The sequence below is a fragment of the Protomyctophum parallelum genome (assembly GCF_964188405.1).
Source record: "Protomyctophum parallelum genome assembly, chromosome: 3".
Taxonomy (NCBI): Eukaryota; Metazoa; Chordata; class Actinopteri; order Myctophiformes; family Myctophidae; genus Protomyctophum; species Protomyctophum parallelum.
In genome coordinates this window covers 40510753-40536877 of record NC_139698.1, presented here as the reverse complement: position 1 = coordinate 40536877, position 26125 = coordinate 40510753, and the positions used below count along the sequence as shown (strand labels likewise).

At 43.5% G+C, this 26125-nt stretch overlaps 1 protein-coding gene across 1 annotated transcript; it reads left to right on the top strand.

Moving 5' to 3' along the window:
• Nucleotides 1-461: 461 nt before the first annotated feature.
• Nucleotides 462-24399, top strand: epb41l4b (erythrocyte membrane protein band 4.1 like 4B). The gene is made up of 23 exons (XM_083760472.1): nucleotides 462-1284; nucleotides 3471-3575; nucleotides 3742-3784; nucleotides 6349-6427; nucleotides 7049-7093; nucleotides 7909-7961; nucleotides 8635-8755; nucleotides 9841-9928; nucleotides 10636-10724; nucleotides 10961-11030; nucleotides 11346-11515; nucleotides 15012-15121; nucleotides 16564-16597; nucleotides 16828-16861; nucleotides 16991-17094; nucleotides 19625-19764; nucleotides 20769-20893; nucleotides 20978-21091; nucleotides 21271-21326; nucleotides 22407-22553; nucleotides 22813-22933; nucleotides 23449-23570; nucleotides 24269-24399. Exons 1-23 carry the CDS (start codon nucleotides 1000-1002, stop codon nucleotides 24330-24332), a joined length of 2319 nt encoding a protein of 772 aa, XP_083616598.1. The 5' UTR covers nucleotides 462-999; the 3' UTR covers nucleotides 24333-24399.
• The last annotated feature ends 1726 nt before the right edge of the window (nucleotides 24400-26125 follow it).

The window sequence follows — 26125 nt, the reverse complement described above, 5'->3', positions numbered from 1 at the left end:
TATGTAAATAATGGAGATAAACTATGAATAATTTTGCTGGGGATCCCCTAGAACCCTCTCAAGGACCCCTGGGGGTCATTTTACCCCACATTGAGAAGCTGCAGACAGACACACTATAGGCCTACGCAGTCTGAGAGTGACCAAATTTGAAGCACACGGTCAGTCACAAACTGACCACCCGTAGTTGACTATACCTATCTCCATAGAACGTAACCAGTAAGTTTATGGATGGAGGGATGGGATCCGACATCATTCGAGGCGAGGGATGGAGACAGACATTCACTGAAGGTCCTTCGCTTTTTCAGTAGGGACCCCAATAATGACAGACAGGTGGCGCTGGTTCACTGTCAGTGAGCGGTCGATTGGAGGGCTAAAAAAGTTTATACTGCCTTGTATTTTACGCAGGCGCAGAGCATGCTGTTTGTCCAGTTTCTCTGGTTGACTACCTGTGTGAGCCGAGCTAGAGTGGTAGACTAGTTTCGGTACCGGTGGGAACAAGAAATGATAACGGAGGTTGTGGAGTGGAGGACGAGGCTTTATTCCATTGGAAGCCGACTTCCCTCGCAGGTGGTGTGACAGAGGGGTCCCCACTGCAGAACGCGAGTCGGGATTTCTCCGGCATTTCAGAGTTCAGAGTCGAAGCGAGCGGACACTGTTCGGCAGGTGCATGGGAAAGGACACGGCCGGGGCTTGTATTTCCGTTCTGTGAGTGAGTGAATGCACTGTCGGAAATCAACTGGTTGGTGGGTGGGTGGCTCAGCGGTAAATGTGTATTAGTTGAATTAGTATGCGGCTGAAGTCCACAGCTGCTGCCGACATCCAGCTTGGGGATTGATCGGCAGACCTGAAGTCTCCGCCGTGCCTACTGAGTGACTCTTCGCCCCGGGGAGGTGGCAGAGCAACAGGACCCCGTTTACCCACACTCGGTGCGGGTTTTCCCCGGCGTTGTGAGCGAGCTGCGCTCAAGAAACACGGACCTCCTTCCTTGCATTGGAAAAAATGATGGGCTTTCTGCGCAGGACGTTCAGCCGCCGTTCACGGAGACGGTTTCAGGCCACGGAACGGGACGAACGGGACGGTAAAGGAGGAGGAGGAGGGGTAGGAGGAGGAAGATGGGCAGCCGGGAATCCGGCGCTTCAAGCTCATCAGCAGCAGGTCATCCACGCGCCCGCTGTTGTATCCGGGGGGTCGGCCGTGCACATCCCGGCGGCGGGGACCGCACGGACCACCATCACTTGTCGCGTCCTGCTACTGGATGGCTCGGACGTCAATGTGGATTTGCCTGTGAGTGCAGTGAAGCCCGCCTGGTGTTGTGACAGTGGCTCTGTGTTTACACTGACTGACCGTGTGTAGAAACACACAACCCCATGACACAGGATGAGGGAGGGGGACACTACACTAGATGAATTACAATTTACAAGAGGATATATACTTTATGGAAAGCTCACAGATTCATTAAAAGTTAAACTTGTCAGCTGCTCACCGTCAAAGTGTGTGTGTGTGTGTGTGTGTGTGTGTGTGTGTGTGGCCGTCCCTCTTGTACACAGAGGGGTAAGCTACAGATGGTGTCATGATCAGCCAGCTCATCACATTACTTCCCCACTCTGACTACTGGGAAGGCAACAAACCCCACGAGGGACAGGACGTGGGGGGGGGGGGGGGGGTTCAGGTCTATGACCCACGTTCCCTTCTGTCCGACTCCTACCACTCCTCCGTTCATTATTTTATTCTCAACCTTCTTTTGTCATTTCACCATCACTCCATTGCTTCATATTTCCTCGAATCGTACATTGTTGATTTGTCATTTTCCTAATCTCCTTTCCTCTCCTTGTCACTCTGTTCTTTTAATTTTCAGTCCTCTCTCACTTGCTCCTCTGCTCATCCTCCCCACCAGCTCCTCCCTACCTCCTCCCTCCATATAAGTCCTTCATAGTCTCAATTCCTCTCCATCTGTCTCGTGGTCTCTGCGCTGCTATTCCCCAATTCCCTGATTTGATTTATCATTGTTGGGACAATGGGACCCTAGGCTGTGACATGCGTGCATGATTTCCAGTACAAGAGGGGCGGGTTGGCCACTGTGTGTGTGTGTGTGTGTGTGGGCTTGTGTGGTAAGTCTCCTCTCATGAGATGTTTTCATTTTGAAGGTCATGTGTGTCAGGGAAGCTGTTGCATGCGTCACCCTTACAATGCTTTGCATTCATAATGCGTTATCGAGAGAATCAGCCTTGTATGTTGAAAGAGGCTCTTCTGCTGTCCTATAAACAGCAGTCCCAACAGCAACGACATAACAATAAAATCAATCAAGTATTGGTAAATGCATTGCTGTACACAATAACATCCTCAGGGTTCATTTAACTCTGGGAGTGTAAAAGAATGACTTTGGTCTAGGCTATTTGTACACCTTGTGTGTAAGTAGCACTGTGGAGTGTGGATTATAACAAGGCAAAATGACACAATGCTGTCGCTCAGTCACAGGTGGACTGGAACAAGTCTGTTCATGTCCTGTGTTATCCCACAGGGATTCATATACAGGTGCACTGAATGGAAGACTATTATTGAAGCTTGTCTGGTAGATTAGGTTAATTTTGCCTGGGCACAGCTATTGCATAGTAGAGAACATGAACCCTGGGTTCCTTTCCTGATAGGCAAGGTTTTGGGGACACTGAGTATGTACACTCATTTGATAGGAGATTGTATTTGAACTACTCCACAGTGCTAGCTGAGTGCGCATTGTGGTAACATTTGTCCCATTTCTCGCACGCACACAGACACACACACACACACACACACACACACACACACACACACACACACGCGCACAAACACACACGTGCAAGTTTAAGCTAGTTATTAACAGACAGGAGCCAAAGTTCAAGGCTGTCATCTTTCTCTCCCCACACCCTACAAACATACAAGTTCTTTATTCAGGACATGTTTTGGACTAGAACATTCAAAGGGATAAAACGCCTGCACACATTACAAACATTACAAAAGGAACATGTTTAGCAGAAGTTTAGGACACAGAGTGTGTGTGTGTGTGTGTGTGTGTGTGTGTGTTATGGACAAAAGGCCTGAATAAGGGCCTTTCCCTCAGGGCTTGTCCCTCTCATCTCGACCTAGATGCAGACCTGGTCCTCTCGCACGCACGCATGCGCAGACACACACGCATGCACACACAAATCACCTTCAGTTCACATCTTCACATGCACCATAAGTTACTTTGTTCCAGTTATGTTCCACTGGTTAATTCCTATCAGGCATTGTTACTGTACATTGCAGTATTCCATTATTACTGATAAATACCCTACAGTTTTAGAATGTCCAGTTTAAAGACACATTTAATCAGAAACAAAATAAGGCACAATAACTTAGATTCCACTACGACTGAGGCTGTAAGGACTAAGGACAGACGACAGTCGTGATAAGAACAGACTTTTGGATTAATTTTCTATTCCTTTTTTTGTGTGTAGAGCAAGTCAAAGGGACAGGAGCTTTTTGACCAGATCATGTATCATTTAGACTTGGTGGAGGCTGATTACTTTGGACTGCAATACATGGATCCAGAACAAGTTTCAGTGAGTACACACACACACGCACACACACACACACACACACACACACACACACACACACACACACACACACACACACACACACTGTTGATCAAGTATACTTGCTTTCAACGCCAGGGCATAAGACCTGATATTTTCCTCCTTCACCTTATTTTGTCCTCTCTCTCAGCACTGGCTGGATATGACCAAACTCATAAAGAAACAGATTAGAGGTAAGTTAAACCATTTTCTAGATATGTGTGTACAGTATATTTGTAATTTATGTGGAGGCAGGTGAGCTGGGAGCAGGTGGCTCATTATCAGTTGTTGACATGGCGATTAACATGTGCATTACCCATGTTTGCTTTACCAACTTGGGACCGAGACGTGAATGGCGTCAGAAGGAAAAAGAGAGGGGTTGAATAGATCTGGAGTCTGGACAGATTCTGATTTCTTATAGATTCTGATTCAGTCTGCACACACACACGTCACACACACACACACACACACACACACCCACACACACACACACACACACACAGCCTGCACCGCTCACAAGGGTTGGACTCCTGTGAAATCAGATGGAAGGCCAGCATGGTGAGCCTTTGGAACAAGTTGCTGGTCCTACCAACGAGTATGGTGGCTAGCCAAATCCTTTAATGGGACCTGTCCGTGGAAGGGGAATGGGTCTCTGAAATATTAGATTTATTATAGGAGTGTGATCTGGAAGAACAGTACTTTCAAAGAATCACTGTGAATGTGGAGGAGTTCAAAAACAGAACCTGTGAAAAATATATACAAGCTTGGAAAGAAGAAATCTGGCAAAAGCCAAAATTAAGAACTTATTGTTTATTTAAAAAAGACTATAAATGTGAAAAATATAAGTTTAACTTAAAAAAAATGTGGAGGTCACTGTGCACGGATACGTTGTGGCATTTTGCCATTGCACATTGAAACAGGAAGATATAGGGGTGTTGTTGTGGAAGACAGGATATGTGAATACTGTGATCTGAATGAGGTGGAGAATGAAATCCATTTTATTTTCTGTTGTCCTCTGTATCATGATCTGAGAGAAGTATTGTTTGAAAAAGTCCACACCCCTGATCTGAACTTGGTGGAGTGTGAGAGTGATGCAGTGGTTGAGTTTTCACCATGTTTTCGCTTTCTCAGAGTATCTTTATAGGGCATGGGATAGGAGGCGAAGGGTGACGTCACTGACGTATAACTGTTTTATATATATTCCATGTACAGGTCTGTGGGTGGGTTTACTACTACTACTGTCTGTAATCTGAATGAGTTGCTGGCTGGACTTGTTTTGTTTTGTTGTTATTGTTTTAAATTGCTGTGTCTGATAAGAAATTATCAAGAAATTGTCCAGACACGAAAATAAAATATTCATTCATTCATTCATTATACCTTATAAAGGGTACCATTAAAGAGCGAGGTCTCGTGCAAGCATCCGCCTCGTTGACGGCAGACTGCTGGGCGAGCGCTGGCACTTTGGCATGGGGGGGTTCAGATAAACATAGAATGAATTCTGTACTTCCCATATAAGGAGCATGTCTTGAGTGTACATGGTTTGATGAGGTCAGATCAACATATGGAATGTCAGAACAGGTGAGCTCCATACAGTATATGGAGATCTAATGGTGGTAGCGGGGACATTCTCTTGAGTGTACAGGGTTTGATGAGGGCCCAGGTAGGGCTGAGCCTTCATTTTCGGCCTATTGAGAACTCTAGTTTTCGCAGTCTGCCTGGTGTAATAATAACACAATAATAATAATAACTTTGGGGCAGGACTAGGGGTTTGAGGTTTGAGGTCAGATCTCCATATATGGGCTTAACTGCAACAGCAGGTCGCATTTACTGTTTATCCATCCCTGATGATGTCACGAAGACCTGGGCACCATGGGGGCTGATGTCACGTGATGTCATGATGACCAGGGGGGCTTGCCTGGGGTGACCAACCAACACACACACTGATGGGAAATAATACATTATGATATTTGTTACATCTGATAGCTGTTGTTTTGGTACAGCCTATCTTGTTATGGTTCAGCTTGTCCTTGTAGTAGCTAGTATAACTATAGTTTGAGACCTGTGCTATTTGGCAGAACTACCTTACCACCGACATGAGTGCTATTGTACTTCTCCACATGATATCATGTATATAAAAGCATACCCATCACCCCTAGAATATTGACTCCTATTGCCTCATCTATTCACTGATTGATCCAGAATTCCATGAATAACCTCCAGACCACACCACACAGTTTAATGATTTTGTCTCCCTTGAGAGTTCAAAGCCCAGATTGAGCTATTCTGCTATTCCTAAACTAGATTTTGTATTATGTACTGTATCTGTTTTTTTGTCTGTTTTAACGTGCTCTATTGTCTATATTGATTATATTCTATACTTTTTGTAATGGTGTGATATCTTGGCCAGGTGTCTCTTGAAAATTAGATTTTAATTCATTGGAAAAAAAATTATCTCTCTATAATCTCTCTATAAATTATGTATAGTATTACTTGATGCCTTTACTCAGAACATAATGACATGAGTCTCATAAAGTTCCTCTGGGCTTTTCTCTTCCCTCGTACTAATAGCCCTGACACTTTGTCTTTGTCACACTAGACTTACTCAGTCACTCTCTTTCTCTCTCTCATTATCTCTCTCCCACACGCACGCACGCATGCACGCACGCGTGCATGTGCACACACACACACACACACACACACACACACACACACACACAAGCATACTTCTTTAATATTTTCCCCCGTCTTTGTTTCTTAGATGGTCCTCCATGCAGATTGTTCTTTAGAGTGAAGTTCTACTCCTCAGAGCCAAATAACCTGCATGAGGAATTTACCAGGTACCACACTTACACATACAGTACAGTATACACCACTGGTTCTCAAAGTGGAGTCTAGGAAACCCCAGGGGTCCTTGAAGGGGTCCCAAGGGGTCCCCAGCAAAATGAATAGTCTAAAGTCTAAACGTTAACCCCAAGTATTTGGGGTATTCGAAAAAAGCAGTTTTACGTTTACAAGTAACACTCTGCGACATGTTGTGAGCTTATACATTGGCAATTGACAATTATTCTCTTATTGTGGACTCTGGCATAACCAGAACATTTTGGTGGTCTGTGGCCAAATACATATAAATTTGGGGGTACATATACATTTGGACATGAACATATTTGAGCACCACACACACACACACACACACACACACACACACACACACACACAGAGCTCTCCCCTGAGTCAAATGTAAGACGTCCAAGGGGGAAGATGGGCTAATTACTTAGCTCCTGTGGGCAGATTGTAATCAAGGCCAAGCGGACAGAGAGCTGTTAAGACAGATAGTGAGGCTGTTTGAATAGGACCCATTACGCACATTACTGCTGCTCATGACATTTCTTCTGCCTGACATTCTGTTTTTTTTTCAGCGCCAGTCATTCTCTTTATGTTTTTTTTCATTTCCCCCACAGGTATCTGTTTGTTCTGCAGCTCCGACAAGACATTCTGTCCGGCAAGTAAGCAGTTCCTGATATCGCTCATTATACATACTTATATGTACTATAATCTGATATCACTAATATCTGTATTGCTAACCATAGCTCACAACCCTATTCTGGGCTTGTCATACTTATAATAGGAAAACATTCGGCAGCCAAAAATAGCCAAAACGTTAAAATAAATAGATATAGAGTTTTAGTGGTTCACCCAGAAGTAAAAAGTGGAGCAGAATTTGTGATATACACAAAAATGCATATATCATTGTACGCCTTGCATGTGTGCGCAACCATGCACACACACACACACACACACACACACACACATACATAAATACATACATACATACATACATACTCTTGCCTTTTTTTAAACCCTACCCATTTTAACCAAATACATACATACAGTTGTCACGTTGGGGTAACTGTACGGCACGCTGAAGTCTGCAGTGTATTAAAGTCTTGAGTGTTAGTTTTTACAAATGGACCTGCAAAGGTAAGAATGAACACTCAGGACATGACTGTGAGTGTGTGTATAAACACACACACACACACACACACACACACACACACACACACACAGAGACAGCGTGTCTCCCCTCTCCCTCCCCCTGGTTCTATCTGGGCCATGGCTCCCCTGAGCTGAGCTCTATTATGAAGGCCACTTATTTTAAGAAAAGGGCTGCTCTTCTCCTTGACACACACACACACACACACACACACAATGTTGTGCTTTCTCACGTTCATTCCTTTTCAAGCTATGACAACAATACAAAATGCATGCATTCATGCATGGGACCCATTTGTCACACTAGTGTCAACTCTTGTCTTTCCAGGTTGAAATGTCCATACGATGTGTCAGTAGAACTTGGGGCCTATTGTTTACAGAGTAAGTAGACTTCATCCAAAGACTGCCTCATTTCTATAAACATTTACCAGAGAGTATGACCTTATTTGGTAACATTTTAATTTCACAATTGTAAGCACCGCCTCCTTCATATGATACTTTGATGCTCTCTGTATTACCAACTCTCATACGCACGTGTGCGCACACACAAGCACAAACATACATGTACATTCAGTTGCAATTGTTATGACATAGTTATGTTTGCTCCTTCCCCTTTTGCTCAACCAATTTCTGCTACTCAACCAATGCATCTGTAGACTGTGTGTGTGTGTGTGTGTGTGTGTGTGTGTGTGTGTGTGTGTGTGTGTGTGTGTGTGTGTGTGTGTGTGTGTGTGTGTGTGTGTGTGTGTGTGTGTGTGTGTGTGTGTGTGTGTGTGTGTGTGTGTGTGTGTGTATGTATGTACTATTGCTACTTCTACTATCATCTCTAGCTCTTGCCACTATTACATAATACACCAAGTGCAATAATTCATATTTATTAATTGACTTAACCATATCACCCATCTTGGCCTCTACATTGTATAGTCTATATCTTCTTTATCTTAACTATATTTATGTGAACTTACTTGCTGTTTCTTAATAGTGTCATAATTCCGGAATTTCATGCGCAAACATACCTGGCAATTAAAAAAGTTGTGAATGTGATTGTGTGCAGGTGAGCTGGGAGACTGTGATCCTATGGAACAGTCTCCAGAGCTTGTGTCAGAGTTTCGTTTCACTCCCAAACAGAGTGAGGACATTGAGGCAGACATCTTCAGCAAGTGGGTTGAGCTCAGGTGAGGTTAAAGCTGTGATGGAAGAAGTAGGCTACTCGTATACCATTATATATTCATCAAAATCTGCAAAGTAACTAGTTACTAAAGCTGTCAAATAATTGTAGTGGAGTAAAAAGTGCAATGTTTTCCTCTGAGACAGTGGAGTGTCAAGTATTGGAAAATTTAAATACTTGAGTAAAGTAAAAGTACCTCAGCATTTTACTTATGTACAGTAGTTGAGTAAATGTACTTAGTTACTTTTTACCACTGGGTTAAAGGTTATCTACTGTATCAGTGAGTAATCCGTTTGTAGTCCATACAGGGCCAGGTCTCTCACTATGCCATTGTTGTCAGTGCAGCTGGTAAGAGGCCAATAGTACCAATAGTTTGATCTCCATTGGGAGTAAACTGTTGGCCGCTGAATAGGAAAGGAAGTTGTTCCAACACAGACATTCTGCACCAGGTGAAAAGTCCCTCTAAACTAAAGTTCACTGTCCCGCCATTCTCCCAACCATCCCTCCCTCCGTCCCTCCGCTTCACTCTCTCTGGTCTATGTGAAGGATTAAGGGATTAATCCCTGGAGGTTCCTGATTGAATCCAGGCAGTATTTAACCCTGCCATAGTGATCGCTCCCATCTCAGTTGAAATTACATTCACATATGCTGCACTTCATTGAGCCGACACCACACCGGGACAGAGCCATGCAGAGTTCCCGCCTCACAATCCCCCCTTTGGTATACCAAGAGCGTGGGGGAATTCAGATGGAGGCTTACCAGGAGTACTTCCCATAGATGCATCCCTATTTATCTCATCTTCTCACTGCTTGTGTGCTTTTATTCAGAGCCAGAGACACAGTAGGCTAAAGCCTAATATCTCCAGTGAAAAAGTCGTGCTCCACAGAAATAGCCGTATTTTTCAAATGGAAAATATAACACTGCAACAAGAATAAATTAGGTTTAAGCAAGACGTTACTGTGTGTTCTTGTTCAGAGTGTTGTGCCAATGCCCAGTATCTGAGCTGTGGGTGACTGATATGAGTGAAATGAATGCTATCTTGTGTATTTCTATTGTGAAAGCTCAGCTTAATGACTCATTGTGTGCCCTTAGAGGGAAGAGCCCATCCCAGGCTGAGATCGCCTTCCTCAACAAATGCAAATGGCTGGAGCTTTATGGAGTAGATATGCACTTTGTCAAGGTCTGTGTGCATATTATCTTCTGAATTATGTTTACATGTTGTCACTGTCAGGAAGAAACCTTATTATCTCTCATGTTGTTTGGTAAATGAATGCCCTACTACTCCATCGTACAACATTGTCAAAATAATTGACGGTCTACAAGCTCAGTTGTGAGCTTGTAGATCTGCTATATTTGCTTTTTTTTGTTTTGTTTTTGTAAGTGAAAGGGTTTAACGTTTAAGTGTCTGTGGGTTTTATGAATATTGAACGAATCAAAAGTATTAACAAGAGCTTGTGACTAAATAATAACTACACTGGAAACATTGGGACACAGGTTCTTTATTCCATTTCCTAATAATAATAAATAATAATAAATAATAACTACACTGGAAACATTGGGACACAGGTTCTTTATTCCATTTCCTAATAATAATAAATAATAATAAATAATAACTACACTGGAAACATTGGGACACAGGTTCTTTATTCCATTTCCTAATAATAATAAATAATAACTACACTGGAAACATTGGGACACAGGTTCTTTATTCCATTTCCTAAAAAGTACCGCTTTACAACATTTCCACCTGACAGCAACCATACGTTTTCAATAGCTTGCCTTACATGAATCAATATAATGAAAATGTGCACTTTTGAATTTTGAGGGTGTTTTTTGGGTAAACACTTGTGAATAAAGCTCTTTCCATTGGCTCTGTTGTGTCCTCAGGGGCGAGATGGAGGGGAATACGCTCTAGGCCTCACTCCCACAGGCATCCTGGTGTTTGAGGGTTCAAGCAAGATTGGCCTCTTCTTTTGGTAAATAGAAGAGACATGTCCCTAGCCATCATTACATTCCACCATAAGCCCGAAAATAGCAGACCTACAAGCTCACAACACATAGCATCCATGACGTCTTGTGAGCTTGTGGATTTGGTTATTGTTGACACGGCGTGCAACTAATTATGTATCGGGCTATAAGTAACGATATCGCCTTAGAAACCAGTCCTCCTTCTGTATTCATGTCTGCTTTTGCGGTGGTGTGTGTCCCCCAGGCCCAAGATCACACGCCTGGACTTCAAAAAGAGTCGTCTCACATTGGTAGTGGTGGAGGATGACGATAAGGTACAGATTCCATGCCGAACACGTTCTCCCATAAAAATGAGCATGCACACCTAGCTATGATAATGCTAACAATAAATGGATTGTCTTGGTACTTAGATTCACATATTTCAAACTTTGTTGATTGGCTATTTTGAATTGCCAAAGTATAAAATAGGGTCGTTATGTGTGTTTTATATTTATAATAATCTGTTCAGCTAAAGATGTCAAATAATTGTATTGGACTAAAAATTACAATATTTGCCTCTTGAGAAGAAGTAAAGTAAAAAAGTACCTCAAAATGTTACGGTGCTTGGTTACTTTCCACCCCTGGTTTAGGGACGCGAGCAGGAGCATACGTTTGTGTTCCAGTTGGACAGTGCCAAGAGCTGCAAACACCTGTGGAAGTGTGCTGTGGAGAGCCATGCCTTCTTCCGGCTACGGCAGCCGACTGCAGGCCAGGCCAGTCACAGTGACTTCACACGACTCGGCTCGCGCTTCAGATTCAGGTAGAGCAGTGATCCTCATCCTTTTTTTTAATTTCCAGGACCCCAGTCTGATATGCTTTAGGCCACGAACCCTCATTAGTTTTTCTTTTATCCCTGGCTGGGACCCCAATCCACAACGCGTTAACTTAACTCTGAGAGTGTACAAATGGAACCAAATGGACCCGTAAAGGTATTTTTCACACCGGAAGCGTGGTGAATAAACAAACCAAAAATGTGTTGGTGAATATTACAATATCAAACTATTCATTTGTAGTTGCCTCACCTCGCGTTCTGTGTGGATGTACTCCTAACACAAACAGCAGTTTGAATTGTGAATTATTAGCATGAAATATATGCCCTCCCGGAGTGTACAGAGCTTTAGGTCCATTTGGTCTCATTTGTGCACTCTCTGAGTTACAGTCTTATAAGGGTCTATTTGGACTCCTGTGGGCCTCTGTCCCAACATTGAAAACCACCAGTGAAGTAGAACAATGGTTCCAAAACCTTTTAGTTCGAGACCCAAAGGAGAAATTTGATGTCTCCCTGGTGTAACTGGAACGTTTTCCTCCAAATTCACTCGCCCCCATTTATTTTGCGGACCACTCTACCCCACTCTACTTAATGGAATTTCTTTAGAATTACAGATATATATATATTTTTTTAAAGGAGTAAAGTAGGATATTTAAATACAAATGGGTCCGTGACCCTCCCACTGTTTGGGAAACACTGAGGTAGAGAGCTAAAAACTACTCCAGTCTATTCTCTCCAGCGGCACATTGTTCACTTTGCAGGTTATGATTGACAGGCCTTAGAGAGGCTTAGACCACTGAGGCTGTAGTGAAAAGTGGGGCGGCATGCTCTTTTTAATGGTTGCGTGAACTTGTGACAACAGTGGCACTCTTTGCATGTGCCAACTACTAGTCTGTCACATTAAGCAGAAGCCTCTGTATCTATGGTTACAGTGTGTCTATGGTTACACAGATTTGTTCCTATGGTGACAGATCTTCGTTCATAGTAATGTTTGTTTTTCTTGTCAAACTTATCAGAGATAAGAGAAAAGCGTTATCTCGCGCTCAAGAGGTATCTTCCTGTCCGTGGCTTTGAGTGACAGGAACAGAGGTGGGAGTGTATGTGTGTATTCAAAAATAAATTGTGAGATATAATCTAGTTTTGCAGAAATGCGCTGTTCTGTCTTTATCTTTTTAATCCTTGGCTTGAAATGAATACATTGTTGGTTGTCACACTTTCACATTTTGATCAGTGATTCTGGGCGGGAACCCCTTTTGGTGTTTTAACCCTTCTGGACCGGAACCCCTTTTGGGGTTCTGTACAGTATGTACAGTATTCAAAAATGTAATAAAAAATTATGCTGCTATATAAAGATTTGATAAAGGCATGTTTTAGAATCTGCCTCTGTCCAAAATGGGTTAAGGTTTCTGTTCCCAGCACTGAATGATGGCAGTCATCTATGAAGTCAGTCTTGTGTCTTCAGGCATAATCCAGGCACCTGTTACTGTGTGTGAACTGACCTTCGCTAAACAGCGTTGATTTGCGCTGACATTGTGGATCTCCATACTGTATATATGGACATAAAACCATTGCCAACTAGAAAAAGTGCCCTTCTGGGCACAGGTCTCCACCAGGATAGGAATGTAGGACATTGCAGCTTGCCTTCATCTGGTGGTTAACATATGTCGGCCTCCTGGTGGCGCTATAAAGAGCAAATGTGAAAAATTCCAGGCAAAGGTTTTTCCTTGGCCTCTAGGGAGTTGGCATACAAAGTTATCCACAGATCCGTGCAGTTAGAGGTAAAAACACTTTTCGGCCAGTTATAGCGCCACTTTGAGGCTGAGTTGAAATTGTTCATGTGGCATTTCGTCCTCGGCCAATTTCACGGAAATCACGCGATGTGTTCATGATTTGCAGCATTTTGTTTGAAACTGAGCACTCCTGTGAACTTTGGAAGCCAATCTTAACCAATCAGGATGGAGTCTGAGAAATGTGAAAGACCGGTTTCGTTGAATGGCTCTAGAGAGACTGTGTACCAATTTGCGTGATGTTTGGACAAAATCTGTAGGTGTACTGTGCAAAAACTTGTTTTGCACAAAGCGGCCTCCTGGTGGCGCTATAACAGGCCGTTCTGGAAAGTTTGGGGCAGAGGTTCATCGTTGGCATCCAGGGAGTGTGTGTGCAAAACTTGGCATCGACCGGGTTAACGGTGGCCGAGATTAGCTGCTCACGGACACACACACACACACACACACACACACGGACGGACGGACGGACGGACGGAGGGACGGAGTGCAAAACATACTCTCCCCCCATGCCTTCGGCCTGGTGGAGACAACAATGTCGATTTGCACCGACGGCAGGGATTTCTACATAGAGGCAAGGCAGGCAGCTGCCTCCCCGAACTCAATTTGAACTAGAAAAAGTGCCCTTCTGGGCACAGGTCTCCACCAGGATAGGAATGTAGGACATTGCAGCTTGCCTTCATCTGGTGGTTGGATAAAAGGGCAACAAAAGTAAATCAGGATGGAGTCTGAGAAATGTGAAAGACGGGTTTCGTTGAATGGCTCTAGAGAGACTGTGTACCAATTTGCGTGATGTTTGGACAAAATCTGTAGGTGTACTGTGCAAAAACTTGTTTTGCACAAAGCGGCCTCCTGGTGGCGCTATAACAGGCCGTTCTGGAAAGTTTGGGGCAGAGGTTCATCGTTGGCATCCAGGGTGTGCAAAATTTGGCATCGACCGGGTTAACGGTGGCCAAGATTAGCTGCTCACGGACACACACACGGACACACGGAGACACGGACGGACGGACGGACACACACACGGACGGACGGATGGAGTGCAAAACATACTCTCCCCCCATGCCTTCGGCCTGGTGGAGACAAAAATATGACTGAGATTATTTTTACTATTTTGATTGGCTCCTCGCCCGTTCCGCGTAGCGTGACTGTCCCCCATAGGAATACAAATGTAATTCATTGTCTCATGGGGTGCTAGGTGTGGGGATCTGAGTGGACCATCACCTGCTCGCCTGGCAGGAACAATCTTTTTTTTTTTTTTTTTTTTTTTTTTTTTAAGATATTTTTTTGCGGCTTACGCCTTTTTATTGATTTTTGAAGGGACAGACAGTAGGCTGACAGGAAACGGGAGAGAGATGGGGGGATGACATGCAGTAAAGGCCGTGTCGGGTCCGGGAGTCGAACCCGCGGCACACTGCGACTGGATTACCAGTCCGGTGCCCAGACCGTTACGCTACGGCCTGGGCCAATCTTTTTGAAAACCTGTTTAGTGTTTCTGATGGTTCAACCACAAAATGCATTTTATTTGGGATATATGTGGGTGTACATATCTGTGCGCCCACCACAGACGGACAGAGTCACAACTAGAACTTCACCTACAAAGACCTTAATCAATGCTAGCGTTAGCTTTTCTTGTTAAGACTCACTGCTTCTGTCTGTCTGTCTGTTTGTCTGTCTGTGTCTCTCTCTCTCTCTCTCTCTCACAGTGGTAAAACTGAGTACCAGGCCACTCATGGTGGTAGGCTAAGGAGAGCCAGCACATTTGAAAGGAGACCAAGCAAGAGATACCCATCCCGCTCGCATTCACTTGCAAAAGGTGAATCTCATCTGCATGTAAAGAAACATCCGTGACTAACACTGCAAATCCCAGTGTTCATTTAACTCTTGAGTGTAATAATGTACAATGTATGTGTATGTAAGTAAGTACATTTTATTCATAAAGCACTTATCAAAACAACAGTTACAAAGTGCTGTACAACAAGGTAAAAAACAATCAATTTAAAACACAAGATTAGGCCCGTAGCCGTCTGGGCACCTTGGCTGGTAATCCAGTCTGGCAGTGTGCCGCGGGTTCGACTCCCGATCCCGACGGCCTTTACTGCGTGTCACCCCCCCATCTCTATCTACCCATTTCCTATCAGCCTACCTATCCCTCTATCCACACTTTTCCTGGGCTGTGTGTGCTCCAGTTCCTGTCGATTTGATCCAATAAAAGCCAATGAAACTGGTCAGATGACCAATGATATCCAATGACATCAACAGGAACTGGAGCACACACAGCCCAGGAAAAGTGTGGATAAAAAAGAAAATAAAGGCGAAAGCCACAAAAAATATATCTTAAAAACAAAACAAAAAAAACACAAGATTAATAACGAAGAGAAGAAAATAAAAATAGAAAAGACAACAAAACATTGTCCTGTACAAAAAGGTCAGGTCGACAAATCACAGCTCAAAATACAAACGAAATAAATATGTTTTCAGGGACTTCTTAAAAATGTCAACAGACTCTGCATTCTTTATAAAAAGGGGGAGGGCATTCCACAGTGTGGGAGCAGCTACGGCAAATGCCCGGTCGCCCTTGGTTACCCGTTGAGTCGCCGGAATTTTCAGTAGGCCCTTGTCTGAGGACCGGTGTGATCTTGCATTTTGTTTTGGAGGCAGAAGGTCTGAGATGTAGGGTGGAGCCAGCCCATGTAACGCCTTATAAGTGGTTAAAATAATTTTGAAGTTGATTCTGGATTTGATGGGTAACCAGTGAAGTGAAGCAAGCGTGATATGTGATCTGCGATTGGTGTTTGTAAGAATCCTGGCGGCTGTGTTCTGAATTAATTGTAGTTGATGAATAGATGATGCGGTGAGGGAAGTATATAGTCCATTACAGTAGTCGAGTCGGGAAGAGATGAAAGCATGAATTCATTTTTCTAAGTCTTGAGTGGAGAGGAGTGGTTTTATTTTAGAGATGTTACGTAGGTGGAAAGAACAGGACTGCGTGACCTTCTTTACATGAAACTTCAAAATTCATGTGGCTAAATATGTTCTAAAACTGTCTTGGGATACATCTGATTCAATCGTAATGGTGTACATCGATTAACATGGGTTTTATGAGTTCTTATATTACATCCGAGCTCCATGGCACGCTGATGCAAATCCTTACTGATGTTTCATGAGCGATCATAAGAGACAATCATACTCACACTTTCAGTGTTTCTTTCTTTGTTCTTTCTTCTCACCTGACTGGCATCACTTTGACATCATCAGTCACTATTTCCCCAGCCAAGCCTCAACATATCAGGCAAGTCTTACAAACGAATGGACACACACACACACACACACACACACACACACACACACACACCGATCCACATAAGCAAATGAGCTTAGTGTACAGTAAAAGTTGACTCATGCAGTTAATGCGGTTCATGAGCACTTATTACATGTCTCCTACTTTCAGGAGTATAATCAGGTTGAATGTCAATCAAGATGTTAATCTAATGTAGATTATGTTGTATTGTTGTATTTCAGCTCCCACGCCAGTCCTGCCCCAAGCCTTCATCCTGTGAGTTTGTGTTTGCGTGTGTGTGTGTGTGTGTGTGCGCGCGCGCAGTATACATGTATCATCACACACTGTATATATTATTTTCAATCCACTAATGTAGTTTTCACTTGACTTTTTTCTGTTGTCCAGTACCAGTGTAACATTCCTATTGGCCATGATCCGTGGCACCCGCCCCACTCTGCTCTCTCACCCCCAATTTACCTCCAGCACTCTGGACATACGCCACCTCACAGGTAAGAACACTCTGGACATACGCCACCTCACAGGTAAGAACACTCTGGACATACGCCACCTCACAGGTAAGAACATTCTGGACATACGCCACCTCACTGGTAAGAACATTCTGGACATACGCCACCTCACAGTTAAGAACACTCTGGACATACGCCACCTCACAGGTAAGAACATTCTGGACATACGCCACCTCACAGGTAAGAACACTCTGGACATACGCCACCTCACAGGTAAGAACATTCTGGACATACGCCACCTCACAGGTAAGAACACTCTGGACATACGCCACCTCACAGGTAAGAACACTCTGGACATACGCCACCTCACAGGTAAGAACATTCTGGACATACGCCACCTCATAGGTAAGAACACTCTGGACATACGCCACCTCACAGGTAAGAACACTCTGGACATACGCCACCTCACAGGTAAGAACACTCTGGACATACGCCACCTCACAGGTAAGAACACTCTGGACATACGCCACCTCACAGGTAAGAACACTCTGGACATACGCCACCTCATAGGTAAGAACACTCTGGACATACGCCACCTCATAGGTAAGAACTCTCTGGACATATGCCACCTCACAGGTAAGAACACTCTGGACATACGCCACCTCACAGGTAAGAACACTCTGGACATACGCCACCTCACAGGTAAGAACACTCTGGACATACGCCACCTCACAGGTAAGAACACTCTGGACATACGCCACCTCACAGGTAAGAACACTCTGGACATACGCCACCTCACAGGTAAGAACACTCTGGACATACGCCACCTCACAGGTAAAAGCAGCCCTGATGGAAGATGAGAATACATTGTTCGAATTAATAGTCAACATGGATGTGATGGGGCAGACATTCTGAACGTTTCTATCCATGCTATCTGTCTTTGAGCGCAGACCGATATGGGGACACGTTTCTATTTTTGGAGATGGTCTCTCTTCTTTGCTCTCCCATTTTTCATCACACTTAATATCACTCATGGACTTCATTGTCTGTCTGTCTGTCTGCTAGCCTTCCTCGCCTGCATGTCTATCTGTGTGATCCATGTCCATACACTTGTGTGTGTGTGTGTGTGTGTGTGTGTGTGTGTGTGCATGCATTTTCAGGCCGTCTGATGAGGCTGCCAGTCCAGATGCCGGTCACAGTTCCGTACCAGAGCGGACCAGCGGCACTTTCCCAGGATCCATCAGTGTGGTTTACAGGGACAAGGTCATGACTGCACTTTGACCCCAGAATCTTTACCCTGAGAGGTTCACCGATTGAAGTGGCCCCAAAGAGATCAGCTCTGTTGACACAGAAATAATACATTCATCATCCTCATCATGGTCATCGCTGACACCTACTGCCACCATCATCATCTATTCACCCCCTATTCATCTCATTGGGTGTCCCTAGTGTTACCATGGAGAAAAAAAAGAGAGACCAATACAACGGAGATATACTGTACCGTTGAGAAACTGAGCACATTTATTGCTCTGTGCCTTTCTTTTACCTTGTGTGCGTGTCTTTTAATGGATGTTCACGTTTCAGTGCACAATTCCATATTTTGCACTCTGTCGTACGATGGCGTACCAAAGAGCAGATCTACAAGCGACGAGTTGGTCAGCTTGTACATACAGTAGGTGGGCTGTAGGCTCTGTGCAGAACTGTACTCACAGCTTTCTAGAAGGTAGCATACCCCTTTCTTGTTCCACTTCATTTTCCCATAGATTAATTTGATTGGCTGGTTTCATTCTTTGCTGTCAAGCCAATCAAACAAAGCTGTGGGTAAATTAACCTGAACAGAGCACGGAACACCTATAAATCAGCTATAATACATGATCTTATTTGACTCTGGAAGACTAATATTCCCCTTCATGTCGATGAGATTGTGCTTACAGTTAGATTAACCAAATCACTTAGTTTCAATGTAAGTAAGATGATAAGAATCTTCTGGATGTAATTATGTCTTGTGTTAGGCGGTGCTTTGTGAGCTAATTCCTTTGCAGATATACAGAGGTGTCATGCGGTTTCACTCATGTGCACACATGCTGGGGGACCAAATGAGCTGATTCACAAAATGTCATATCTGGGTTATTTTTAATGTAAGCAATTAATTTTAAATGGAAAGAGGGACTAGCAACCTCAAGGTCTGATTTTGTGCTAAACTTTACATGAATGTCTTGAAACCAGGTTGGAAATGTGCTAAACCAGACAATTGTTTACATAATTATTTGTTCATGTGATGTTGATGGAGTGTCTCCTTAGCCTTGTAATGTTTACTCTAATCATTATGCCTTAGAGATGATGCCATGTCAAATAAAGAAAATGCTTAATTGCAACATTGAGCAGATATAAGATCCATCTTTCAGCCTTTCACAACTGAATTTAAGTTGTATGATGTCATAGACTGTGCCTACCACCACACAGTTTACAGGTATCTTTATATTTTCATGAGATCACAGACAGAACTCTAAATTGGGCCTTCTGAGTGGCCTTATATTCTGTGGTTTTGTTGTGATTGCATTGTCCTCTTCAGTTACTCTATGAGTGGCCCTGGATCAGAGCATCAATTCAGTGTCGAGGAGAACGAGGCGCAGTATTCTGGAAAGATCCACCACCATCACCGTCGCCATACACACAGCCAGGACACACTCTGCCATACACATGCTAAGAGCAGTAAGTAGATGGAAATGTATAGGTCCGGTCTGCAAATCTGTTCTAGCTCTGGTTGTGCATGCGTGGGTGTGTACTGTGTGTAGACCTGCTGAGGCTGTCTGCCATGCGTGGGTGTGTATGTAGACCTGCTGAGGCTGTCTGCCTGTTGTCTGCCATGCGTGGGTGTGTATGTAGACCTGCTGAGGCTGTCTGCCTGTTGTCTGCCATGCGTGGGTGTGTATGTAGACCTGCTGAGGCTGTGCCTGTTCAAAGGCACAGTCACACATACTGTATGTACGTATACAGTATGTACAGTACGTCAGAAACAGATGTACCCGTTCACTCATTATACTGGGGCGATATTGCATGGAGTTCACCATTGGTGAACTTTGACTGGCTGTCAACCAATAGTAAATAAGCACATGGGCCCACTTGGCAAGCTTTTCGCTTATAGTTTTCTTTCAGTGAGCCAGCCACTCCTATAAACTATGAACCAGCAAATCTGCACTGCCCACAATCTGCAAGACTACATGGATAATTGCATTGGTGAAGGTAACTAAGTACATTTACTCAAGTACTGTACTTAAGTACAGTTTTGAGGTATTTGTACTTTCATTGAGTATTTCCAACTTCCAATACTTTTACTTCTACTCCTACATCTCGGATCCAAATATTGTACTTTTACCCCACTACATTTACAGTTACTTTGTAGATTATTATTACAAAACATACGGTAACCAATTCAGCGTTATATACATTTCGGCCATTTGAAAATAGCCGATCAACAAGCTCACAATGAGCTTGTAGATCAGCTATTTTCTAAGTATTTTTACATCTGAAAACTTCAAATGTACTTAATACTTAAGAAAGATATATGAGTGCTTTTTCCACCACTGGATAATTGATGTGTTGGATGCCTCGGCATCTGTTAGCTACTCCCCTTCAGGCGCAGATGTGTGACCATACACCAATAATGTAGGCTGGTCAGTATTCTCAAATTCATATTGATATTGTGTGTGTGGTAGAACACAGACCCCCGCCATGCCAAGTAGATGGGTTGGAGCTCTCTCATTCTCTACTGAAGGCTCTGGAATTAGACAGTGACGCCTCCTCCCCATGGCCCTCGCTCCACATCAACATTGACAACAAGGTCTGTCACCATCTCACACCACTGTTTTTTGTATTCAGTTTAGCTTGAGTCTCTCGCCTTACCATTTCATCCCCTGTTTGCCAGGGGGAGGAGAAGCAACTGTCTGAAAAGTCTCTGCACCCTCCTGCCTCTCCATCAGTGCTACCAGACCACGTCAAATGTAACATCCTCAAGGCCCAGATGGAAGCAACTTTCAGGGTAAGTATTGAAGTGGATTCCTCTCACCTGACCCATCTATCCGTGGCACATTGACCTGTATGTTCTCCTGACCCATCTATCCCTGGCACATTGACCTGTATGTTCTCCTGCCTGCAGTTGAAAAGCTAACGTCCTTAACTTCCCATCATTATACTTCCTCCTCTCCATCTGTGGTGAAGAAGGAAGGTCCAGTGACCCCCAGGGCGAAGACCTCAAGTGAAACACTCAATGACAGGCTAGTATCTCTTTTAAGCACTTACAACCTCGTGTCCATATTTTGGGCAATAATAACAGAAAAATAACAGTTATAATAATAAGCTGCTGTCTGTGTGTACACTTTGGGATCCATTTTCGTTTGATCTTTCTAAATGCACTGTTTTGGGATTTAGCAGTGGGGAAGGGGTGTTCCCCCACTAAAGTTAGTATTTTGGTTACCTGTCTAAATCCCTAAAACACCTCCGTTACCCGTTATATTATGCATAGGTGTGGTTTGGGCGTTAATTGGGCAATAATTAAACCAATCACTGTGCCACATATGCCATTGCCTTTAAGAGATCCCTTATCCGTTGCCCGTTATGCCCAGTGCTATATTGCTTCATAGCCTTAAGGTCTATAACCCATGGAAGAGTGATGCGTTGCTGCCTTGAAGTCTCACTTGTGCTTCATTTGGTATAGATCGTGTGTGTAGGGCTGTAGGCCGTCTCTACGAAACTGTAACAAGATAAAAGGAAAGTTTGGTAAATCAAAAGCCATTTGCTGCACTGGTGATGAACTAAACCAAATGGAATCGTGCACGCCGCACAATGCCTGGCACAAATAACTTCTTTGACTATACAATTATATAAACACAATGGACACAAGATCCATTGTGTCCAAAGTGGCAGGCACTCACTTCTGCTGATTATAGGAAAATTACAACGAGATGCAATAGGAGAATAAGGAGAGATGACGCAGCCTGCACTACGCGGACATCTCCATGCTCTCTCTTTACCAAACTAATTTGGCATACGGTTTACGGGTGCTTTCACTATGCGCCTTCCCAAATGTGTGTGACCAAAATAGCAATTTAGGGGAAAGCGTGCCAGCACGCCCATGACCACACCTCTAGGCGCAAATACCGGTGTCGGCAAAAAAGATAGCGGGAGATGCTGGACCAAAATACCATTAATTAGGGGCAGAGTAACCTCCTATACTCCTATACTCCGGGCGGCAGGTGCATTGCGGGCCACGTCGCGGGAAACGGCAGCGACTAGATTGGAGCCCTAGTATCTGTGCCTGCCTTTTCATCTGCGCCGTCTTGTGTGTTGGTGCTCAGGTATCACAGCTCATCTCAAGACTCGGCTGCATCCAGCCTGACCACCGAAAAGGCCCCACACCGGCCTGACTGCAAGCCCACCCCAGAGAGACTGCAGCCCAAAGCCAACCTAAACCGCAGAAAGAGGCTGGTCCGACAGTTCAGCTTGTGAGTAAAGCTGACCTTTGATTGCTGTTGAATGGCATCTCCGCTAGCATTTAACTCTTATGGTTGTGCTGTTTGTGCATAATTGCGCTCTTGAATCGAATGCTACGCTGGGGGGCACACAAAGCAATAGCATAATGGCATCTTCACATTTTCTCTTTCAAAATGCCATTTGTTCACTTTAATTGCTGGTTGTACTGCAATTGGTGCAGAATACTATTCCAAAGCTCTGCCCTTTCATTGGTCTATACTACACCCTCAGTAACCACGAAGATGAAGATGATCTCCCAGAGGCCCTTGCAGCAATTTCTTCTCAGAGTGCAGGGAAGTCTGGTTCTAATAGCTCATTGGACAGACAAATACAGCCTCCCATATATCCACAGGTAACACACACGCACCCACGCACGCGCACACACTGTATGCATTGCACACACCCTCAGAACTTATTACACAGTAATATCCTCAGTGTTAATTTAACCATTTGTAAAAGTGTACAAATGTAACAAAATGGTCCCGTAATGAACACTGAGGTTTTCAGTGTGTGAACACTTTGTGTTTGTTCACTGCATTCTGATCCACTCACAATGAAGCTTATTTCTGACATGTGCTTGTCATGTGTGTGCGTGTTTGTTTCTAGACGCACACACACACACACACACACACACACACACACACACACACACACACACACACACACACACAATCCCATGCTGTATGCACAAAACCTTAGAATGTATTACACAGTAAAATCCTCAGTGTTAATTTAACCATTTGTAACTCTTTCAGAGTTGTAATCTCATTTTGTGCGTGTGTGTGTGTGTGTGCGTGTGTGTGTGTGTGTGTGTGTGTGTGTGTGTGTGTGTGTGTGTGTGTGTGCGCGTGCGCATGTCTATTCCAGGTGGATAGTATGCCAGCATTGGAGCCTGCAGGTAGTCCAGGTTGTCCCTCTCCTCCACCCCCCCCCCACCTGTCCCCGTCTTTCTACAATGCACACCTTGTCCCTTATCTAGCTGCTGACAGGTACTGTACTACACTTCCCATAAGTCCTCAAATATAAAACATTTCATTCAAGTTCCCTTTCTAGTGAGCTCACGTATAAAACTTTTTTTTTCCTTTTTTTTAACGTTGCAAGAAATAATTCATATACAATTGAGGGTATACTAATAGATTCAATATCAAGATTGATACATCTTATATATGAGCACACAAGACACAAGAGTAACATTTGTTTTGTTCAGAAAGAATGAAGATAGGGAAAAGTAAGTGCTCATATTTCATAAATAAATAAACAATTGAATAATTTATGACAATGTTTCTTATAGGCTTAATTTATGTTGGTATGAAACACGCAAACACTGTAATTGGGTACCGCCTACCTTCAGTAACGGCTGATCGTTGCCAAGTAAAGAAGACACTGCTGCACTTTTTGCATTTCTTACAGTTGCCATGAATGCTTTAACGGACCATTTAAAACCAGGAAAGCATCCGTTTATACTTTGGCTATTCAAAAATAGCAGACACAATCTCATAGTGCTATCAGAAATTATGTTATATGTTAATTATATGTTATAACTGTTAGGATTTATAAGGCATGTTGCAGTCTTAATGCTTTGTGTGTGTGTGTGTGTGTGTGTGTGTGTGTGTGTGTGTGTGTGTGTGTGTGTGTGTGTGTGTGTGTGTGTGTGTGTGTGTGTGTGTGTGTGTGTGCGCGCGCGCAGTGGAGAGGAGATGAGGTTGGACAGAGAGAAGATTCTAAGAACACTCCTGACGACAGAGCTCTGAGACACTGTGACATCATCAAACAGAGGTGTCCAGAGGAGGCAGAAGTTACTGGCTGCACATTTATATAATGCATTCATCATTTATAAATCTATCAATATAATATATATATATATATATATATATATATATATTTGCATAAAGGTACTTTCACAGAAGTGAGATGGATTCCAGAATCAGGACTCACTGACTGACTGGCACTCACAGACCCGCTGGTTCTGGTTGCATGATAAAGATTTTAATAGATGCATTATTGATTTGATGAGATATGATTGGTTTTGAAGTTGTGTTTAGGTTTGGTTTGATATCATTAACCACTTAACACTTATACTGCCATTGGCCGAGATCTATGTCAATTAAAGCTAATTATTTAATAAAACCCTCGACGCCATTGCCGTAGATCAATGGCAATTGCGCTTTTATAGCGCTTGAGATCAATCAAGCCATAATGCTACTTACGTTAGCATCGGGTTGCTAGCTGGTGCTCTCAATAACGCAGGATTGCGGCATTAAAATCATCATGGCCATAATCACCCATTTTATGTTTCCTTCAATCGCCTGTATCTTCTATTCCTTGTCCCAGATGGCAAAACAAGGTTTATTCCCTCTGCATCATGTTAAAGCAGCACCCGCGGCAAACACGTTGTGAGCTTGTAGATCTGCTTCTTTCTGAAGTGTGTGTGTGTGTGTGTGTGTGTGTGTGTGTGTTTTACAATTTGAACCAATGCAAAGTATTAACAAGAGCTTGTCCCATTGGAACACAACCTTTTTCCATTTTCTAAAAAAAAAGAAATTGTTGGTAAGGTTTGGACATACAGCACCTGACGGAGACCATTTCCATGTTTTTCAGCCAGTGACTGGAGTCCTCCATGTTGCTGATATTTGATGACTTTTTCTCTTTCAGCACCAGTGATACAAATCTCACTATTTACATAAGACTGTTATCATCAGCGACCTGTACCATTTCAGAACCGTTGTGTGTGTGTGTGTGTGTGTGTGTGTGTGTGTGTGTGTGGTGCAATACTAGCGAGTCTACTACTTGAAATCACGAAATTCAATGCGTAAAATAGCTAGACATTGCAATTAATTTGCCGGCGATTGAACAGGTTTGTTACTAACTCTTGCTTAATGTATGCTTTTGGGTTTTATTATTTTTTGAAAAAACTTTAAAATAACTTTTGGATAACAAAAAGGGGGGGGGGGGGACCGGGGGTGAACATGAATTATTGTCAGCCCTGGTATTAGAAATGATAAGATGGGATAACAGCTCTGTCCCTCCTGTCAGGACCTGCAGTCTCAAATTGCCCATTAGATGGAGACAAATCCACAGTCGCTACTGTTGTGGCAGGTACTGGCAGACACACGGCTGATTATGGCTTGCCAAAGAGGAAGAGATACCACAAAACCCCACTGTTGTCCAGAGTTTTTATCCCAATCTTTCGGAGGTCAAATGCAAATCGGTTCTTGGAAGTTATGTCAGCCTCCATGTGACGTCACCACCTCATTCTGAAGGAGTGTGTGTTTTTACTTTTTTGTTACCGTACTGTCAAATTGTAAATCTTCACTGTGTTGTTTACACCCTTGGTTTCATCTCAATAAATAATGCTTCATGAGTTTGAGAATTATCTAGTGGCAGCATCTTTGATCTCTATTGACATTGGAATGTGGCTTGACCTCACCCTGTGTGTCTGTAGGCTATGCCTCGCCCTGTGTGTGTGTGTGTGTGTGTGTCTGTCTGTAGGCTATATGCCTCACCCAACCTGAGGGAATGTTGTCATAAAGAATCTTACAGATTC